The 7,787-nt window shown below is 36.4% G+C and overlaps 1 protein-coding gene across 2 annotated transcripts; it reads left to right on the top strand.

The window, feature by feature from the left end:
• The first annotated feature begins 503 nt into the window (after window positions 1-503).
• On the top strand, window positions 504-6,719 carry LOC120413021 (chymotrypsin-2-like). Of its 2 annotated transcripts, none has more exons than XM_039573689.2 (3): window positions 504-726; window positions 5,844-6,421; window positions 6,481-6,719. In XM_039573689.2, the coding sequence occupies exons 1-3, from the start codon at window positions 654-656 to the stop codon at window positions 6,622-6,624; spliced, it is 795 nt and encodes a 264-aa protein (XP_039429623.1). In that variant the 5' UTR covers window positions 504-653; the 3' UTR covers window positions 6,625-6,719. The 2 variants fall into 2 exon arrangements, with proteins under 2 accessions (XP_039429623.1, XP_039429624.1); XM_039573690.2 differs by having other exon boundaries at window positions 545-713.
• Window positions 6,720-7,787: the final 1,068 nt, after the last annotated feature.

Below are 7,787 nucleotides of genomic sequence, written 5' to 3'. Positions count from 1 at the left end.
CCGCATCGTAACCTTCCTTCCACGAACGCAAGCATTCCAGCCCGGTTGGCCGGAGTTCGCACACCCTTAACCTTGCCAACCTTCTATTGGGTGTCAATTTTACCTTTGAATTATTAAGGGGTTACATTTATTTTAATTTCTTCTCTTATTTGAATTGAAATTAGCATATCTGTAATTTAACCCAATACTCTTTGTAGAAAATAGTTTTTAATTGATGTACTTTTTTCAATTTCAACATTTAAATTGAAAACTAAAACGCTTTTTTAGGTACCCCCTCAAGCCAGAAATTGAAAATCATTCCACCCGGCACAATCTCACCCAGATTCTTCCGTCTTCCGGCTCCCATAAATCGAAGCCGAAGGCCTTCCGGTTGTCCTACTGGCGGGGTGGCGTCGCGACGCTTGGAATGATAACAACGCGCGGTGGTTCTTTATGGCACATCGCGAGCGCTCATTGTGACCGATTGTAAAACAATATAAATGCCATTAAGGTTGCCACGGGTTCGGTCATTGCGAGTCCGGATGGCGGCCAGTGCTGGATTTCGCGACGACCGGGAATAGTGTCGGGTTTTTTGGTCTTCAATTCGTTCTTTGATTTGTTGGATAGTAATTAAAAAGTGTTGTGATAATTGTAAAGCAGTATTATTAAAAAAAATGGTGACCATGAAAAGTTTTCCTCTCGTTGGTGGCATCCTGGCGGTTCTTTACGGTCTAGTGAGTGTTAACGGTTAGTTGGATTTGGTGTTACAAGTGCTTATATAATTTCATAAAGACAAAATTACTGATTTTATTACCAAAAAAAAGTACAAACGTTTTAAAGCATGAAGCGGAATTATGTTATAAAAGGTTGAATAAAATTGAATAACATTTCAGGCAAATCTACCCCCAGGCCCAATATGTCACTCCTGCTGACAGTACTAATTTTAAATCAAGTTAAACATTTTGTTCAGTGAAACTTTTTTTGAGAACAGAAAGCCTAAAAAAACAAAAAAAAAGAGGGTTGCATTGTTCTCGGGCATATGAAAAAAACAAAAATGTTTAATTTCGAGAGCATCACCGGAATTTTCAAGCAGTGGTTCCAAAAGCTAGCCTGAAAATTTGAGCTCATTTGGGTAAGGTTCAGTGGGCCTAACTTTGACCTGGAATTTTAACTCTTCTTTGAGAAAATTTTCCTAATCCAATGAAATTTTCTCATCCTAAAAATTTCCTAAGGTTTTTTACCGGCGAATAACTTTATAGAATATTGCTAAGCGCTTGGAATCGATCTTGAAAAGATGCAGGATAATTTGTTGAGCATGTTTTTAAATTTTGCCAGAAAAAAAAAACAAACTTCAAAATACCTAAAGAAGGAAGAATAGGAAAAGTTAAAAGGGGTTTACAAAACTTTCTCAAAGAAATCGGCTCAAAATTTAGGTGAAGCTTCATTAAACCGGTTCCGTGTGCAAGACGAAGGCCGATTTTCAATAAGTTTATTTAAAAAAAAAGATAAAAATATTTTTATGTTTTTCATTTATTTTTGTATTTTATGATTTTTGTATTTTTTGAAAATGCAAGATTTCAAAATCGGGCTTCGTCATGCACACGGGATATGCCTTGGGAGTCTTCACCCAAAATTTCAGTCAATTTGGTCCATCCCATCTCGAGATATCGTGGCACCCGTAAATCAATTTGGTGTTCAGAGAAAACCGCTCACAAAATTCGACAGTTCGCTTTGCGCATGGCAAAATTTTGAGCTTAAATCGTCTGTTTTAAGTGAGTAACAATATCTTTATGAAACTTTCAGGAGTGATTGGAAATCATCTTTTAAGTGGATTTAATAAATTTCTGCATTATGAAATTTTAAGATTTTCTGAATGTATGTAACCCCTTAACCAAATGAGCTTAAAATTAAAAACTTTTGTCTTTTTCATATATCCGTGAACCGCTAGTGGAGTTGACTTAATCCCCAGCAAAAGTACTTTTTCTCGGGAAATGAAAATACATACACAATTTTCTAAAAGTCTTAACACCATAAAAATTCTAAATTGTTGATTTGTATAGCAAACTACCATATTTAAATAAAACAATATTAAAAGCATTAATTGACTATTAAACTGAATAACATATTTTTTCAGATGCTTGATTTTCTTCAACGTTGCAGAACAATTGCCATTTTGTCATGTTTTCAATTTTATTTTGCTCAACATTTTTCAGCATTTGTAAATGTGCAAAAAATTTGACTAATTTTGGAAATATTTTATGTTTCTAGTTCATACTCACACAAAACTTTTTTTTTTAGATTTCAGCGAATGAAACATAATTGAATCAATACACATTTTCAATTCATAATCAAAGCAATGAAAAATAAAGAATAATTTAAAAAATAATCCCTTTTCGAAGTCAAGAATCAGGAAGATGTCAGCTATCCATTGCAATTGCAATTATAATGACATGAAATGAAAAAAAAGTATTTTTCCTGTTTTTTTTAAAATGCTATTTTTCTCGAAAAAAAAACTCCGTTACAAATATTTTTTGAAGTTTGTGTCCCTCGACTCTGACCAAAGTCGAGGTGTATAAAAATTGAATTTACGAGCCACGGTTTTAACATTTGAATGAAAAACGTGTTTTAAAGTGCAGTCCAGTTGTTTTGCAATCATTAGTTTAAATACCTAAGTATTGACGAAATTTTTTTTTTTTTGAAAAAAAAAATGTTTTTGCGGTGCTGTACATTGGAGTTTCATAAAAATTCAAAATATTTTTAATCCAGCCCAAACATGCTAATTGTGATTATCAATACAGAAAAATGCGTTTAGATTGTTTTCAGTTGATTTGACTTTGAACTGAAAATTGAGAAGTTTTATGAAACATTTTTTTGTCCCCTGATTTTTCGGACCAATTTTGAAGGGGGGGGGGGGCTTATATTTATTGCAATGAAAAAGTTACTTTTTGCGTTTCTCTTAATTTCGTCGTCCGTGTCTGTCGCGGGTGACCATGAATGGCCATGATCGATGACGACCAACTTTTTCAAAACTTTTTTTTCGTAAAATCGCGATAACTCGTGATGTTTATGAGCAAACCCCATATGTCTATATATCATTTTTTTTTGTAATTGTCTCTACAACTTTGTAGAACATTGTTACACTCTAAAAAAATATCCCTGCAATGTTAGAAAAAACACGAAATTTTAAAATGAAAAATTTTGTTCTAAATGAAAAATGACCCTTCTGGGTCAATGTAGATTCGAAAACTACATTAAATTTCCCATAAAATGACATGTTCAAAAAAAATGTACAGTCGAGTAACGGAAAATGGGAGAATTTTTGAAACTTTTTTAGTGTTTTTTTCGATGAAAAATACGTTTTTTCGGAATTCTGAGTACGCCATCAAATTGGGCGTCTAATTTTACATAAATGTCCCTTTGACACCAAATTTCTATCTCATCACCGTTTCAGGCTGCAAAATATTGAAAAACACCTCTTTTTTCGCATGGACCTCGGACCTCGGATTCATGATCAGGGACAAAAGTTACCCCTTAGGACAAAGTTTCACGCAAATCGAAGAGGGGTCGGGGCAACTGCTGTGTGAGTTGGCGGAGAATTACCCATATGGATATCAAATGATCGAAATTTTTCGTACATTTCGATACAATAATGCTTTGCTTTAAAAATATTAAAATTTTCAAAAAAACTATGTATTTTTGAAAAAATAGTCAACATTTAAGTTTTTACAATGGCGTAATTTTCTACCAGCTGACACGAAATCGGGAAAAGTTGCTCGACTCCTCTTCGATTTGCGAGAAACTTTGTCTTTAAGGGTAACTTTTGGTCCCTGAGCACGAATCTGAGGTCCATTTTTGATATTTTGTGACGGAGGGGCGGTACGAACGTGTGAAAAAAAGATGTGTTTTTCAATAATTTGCATTCTGAAACGGTGATGAGATAGAAATTTGGTGTCAAAGACACTTGGTAAAATTGGACGCCCGATTTGATGGCGTACTCAGAATTCCGAAAAAACGTATTTTTCGTCGAAAGAAACACATAAAAATTAGAACCTTTGCCATTTTCCGTTATTTAACTGATTTTTTTTGGAACATGTCATTTTAAGGGAAATTTAATGTACTTTTCGAATCTATATTGACCCAGAAGGGTAATTGTTTCATTTAGGGTATTTTAACCATTAGTGGACCCCCTAGTAGAGCCGAAGCACATTTTTCACAAATTTTCAATATTTTAAGCACTTTTTCATAACCCTTTGAACAAAATAATGGAATCTGGAGTGTTTTGAACAATTTTGAGTATTTGTTTCATCAGTTTTTTGTTTTTGAGCAGAAAAATAGCCATTTGAAAAAAAAGTTTTTTTTGCCTGTTATGGACCCCCTTTTCCTATAGTGGACCCGGGTCCATAATCCGATTATGGACCCGGGTCCACTATAGGAAAACTGTTATTTTTATACCTAATTTAATCGATATTTGATGTTTTGATACATTGTGTAGGTCTAATGATAGACATAATGAATAAAAGATGGATTTTGCTCACTTTTCATCATGAACAAATATGTTTTGTTAACAAATTTGGCTTTAAACAACAAAAAAACCAAACAGACATTTAAACACATTTATTTCCGAAAAAGATCAGAGAAAACGTTTCAAAAACCACTGTAAACATAAAATAATTTAAAAAAAGTAATTTTGATGCACATTTTTTCATATTAAATACATAAATGGTTGACCAAAACTAAACAATAGATTTGTTTACAGTTGCTGATAAAACCACGCATGTTTATTTAAAAAAATGTTTTGTAATTGATTTATTATTATAAAATATCATTTCAAACTGCAACTATGATGCTTCAGTTAAGTACCATTAACTAAAGTTTTGATTAATTATAAATTCTTTCGGCTTCAGCATATTTGGTACTTTTAACATGAAAACATCTATATTTATACTCATAATTGAAAAAAATATGCGTTTAGGTTGATTACAACAAGCATTTATTGTATATTTAAGACAAACTTTTGCTTAAATACACAGTTTTCTTTATTTTTGTAAGTTAAATTAACAGGGGTCCACTTTTGGAAAAGTTTAGATTTTCGTTGTCCTATATTGGACCCCCCTAATTTTTGCTCGAAAATGAGCAGTTCTTCGCTTTATTTTAGTAAAGTTTCTTAAACTTACATTATTTCGACCTGCTGAAGTTGAATAATCAGTCAAAAAATGATTGGATAGTTAATTCAATCATTAAATATAAATCCAGTTTTGTTGTGAAAATGCTAGTGGCCATGGCTGATTTCAGATGTCGAACTCAAAACACTTATTTTGGCTGAAAGGACACGTCAATGTCAGCCAACATTGTTTTAAATTATGCTGAACATGCCAAATAAAAGATTTGTAGACAAAAACACGCTTGAAATTGTGATTTTATTGATTTTTTCATCAAAAACACTTCAGAGGGTCCACTATAGGAAAGGGGTCCACTAATGGATAACGTACCCTAGAGCATTTTTTTTTTTAAATTTCGTTTTTTTTTTCAAAATTTGCAGGGTTATTTTTTAGAGTGTAGCATGTTCTACAAAGTTGTAGAGGGAAGATGTGGTTATGAAATATTAAAAGTTTATTCTCGGAATACTTGTTTTGGAATATAAGCCGAAATTTTAATTATATGTATGCAGAAGGGAATGGTCTAATCTGGATGTAAATCGGTATTCTTGCTTGTTCTGATGGTATCATTGGACCAACCAAATTTGAGGTAGACCATAAAAAATTATAGTGAAAAGTTTGAGGTGAAGCCTTCATTTAATATCTGTAATTTTTACTATCAAATGGTTTGGAAAGCTGGTTTAATCAATATTTTCACTTTGTCCTCAGGCAACGAACAAACCAAGGTCGTCGGTGGCACCCAATCCGGGGAACGCGTCCCCCACCAAATCTCGCTCCAGATCATGATCAACTCACTGTACGGCTTCGGTCCGAAAACCTGGGCCCACAACTGCGGCGGCTCGATAGTGTCCCCAAGCTACGTCATCACGGCCGCCCACTGTCTGGACGGAATCGAGGCATCGCGGCTTTCGATCGTGTCCGGAACGAATGACCTGCGGAATGACGGTGCCAAGGGAAGTCGTCGTCTGGTTGCGTCGTACAAGATCCACCCGGAGTACAAGGAGTTGGACAAGTGTGACATTGGGATCATGCGAACGCAGGAACCGTTCGTGTTCGATGCCAGTACGCAACCGATCCGGTATTCGGACACCCAGGTGGGAGGTGGTGAGAGCTGTACGCTGACCGGATGGGGCTATACGATGCCGATTCGGATTGGGAGGACGCCGCAGGATCTGCAGCAGGCGGAGCTGAAGACGATCACGAACGAGGAGTGTCGCAGCAAGGGATTCCCGGTGAATCCGACGGAGATTTGCACCTTTACGAGGGTGGGACAGGGTGCGTGTGGGGTGAGTTGAAAAAGGTTTTATTTGTTAGGATAGTGTATAAAATTTGAATCACTCCACAGGGTGACTCGGGCGGCCCACTGGTCTGGAACGGCGAACTCATCGGCGTGGTGTCGTACGGGACACGCTTCTGCGGCATCGGTTCACCGGACGTGTTCACACGTGTCTCCGAGTTCAAGGCGTGGCTGGACGCGAACCAAGTGTAACCCGATCCCGACTCCTGTGGATAGCTGAATACGAATCTTAGCCAAATGGAACAAGCCGACGACTGTTAAATTAAAAATTATCTCACAAATAAAAATTAAATAACGAACAAACAACGGAAGAGGTGACAAGTGTCTCGTGGTTTCCCCCTCAAATTCCCTTCCCAGGTTCTTCTGTCGTGGCCCTCTGCCCTCCGTGATCCCGAGGATGCTGCGTTGAAAGCGTGCACATGCTGCCCTGCAAATAAATAATCAACCCCTTCTCTTTTTTAACCTAACCCTCAAAAAATGAGATGAGCGCGTGCCAACCCGTCCCCGTCCCCGTTGTCCCCGACCAGTGGTGGAAAACATCCCGCAAGAGACACAAAAGAAGATGATGAGCCTGGGCTGGAAAGAAACGAAAACTTCAAACTGGGAAAATCAATAAAAAATCATTTCTTCTTTTTCCGGTTTCTTTCGGAGTAGGGAAACGCGCGCGTGCCCGTGACTGTGAATGGGTTGTCGGGTTCGGGGTCTGGGCCTGGAGGCCCTCCGGGAAACGGGTGACGGGTTGAGTGACGATGATGAGATGAAGAGTGAAGATGGGACGGGACCAACAAACAATGGGACTCTCGGAGTCTGTCAAAGTGTGACAGAAGTGTGTGGAGGCCCTCTTTGACATCTGGGTGTAACGTTTTAATCTGTGGCGGGATGTTGAGGTTTTTTTGGGGGAATTTTCTTTTTGATAGGGAAATGATACATTGGTTTTGAATGTTTAAGAGGTGCATTCAACACTAAGCAAAAGCAAAAAGCAAAAAGCAAAAAGCAAAAAGCAAAAAGCAAAAAGCAAAAAGCAAAAAGCAAAAAGCAAAAAGCAAAAAGCAAAAAGCAAAAAGCAAAAAGCAAAAAGCAAAAAGCAAAAAGCAAAAAGCAAAAAGCAAAAAGCAAAAAGCAAAAAGCAAAAAGCAAAAAGCAAAAAGCAAAAAGCAAAAAGCAAAAAGCAAAAAGCAAAAAGCAAAAAGCAAAAAGCAAAAAGCAAAAAGCAAAAAGCAAAAAGCAAAAAGCAAAAAGCAAAAAGCAAAAAGCAAAAAGCAAAAAGCAAAAAGCAAAAAGCAAAAAGCAAAAAGCAAAAAGCAAAAAGCAAAAAGCAAAAAGCAAAAAGCAAAAAGCAAAAAGCAAAAAGCAAA

This window comes from Culex pipiens, chromosome 3, assembly GCF_016801865.2.
Source record: "Culex pipiens pallens isolate TS chromosome 3, TS_CPP_V2, whole genome shotgun sequence".
Taxonomy (NCBI): Eukaryota; Metazoa; Arthropoda; class Insecta; order Diptera; family Culicidae; genus Culex; species Culex pipiens.
This window is presented reverse-complemented; position numbering and strand designations above follow the sequence as displayed.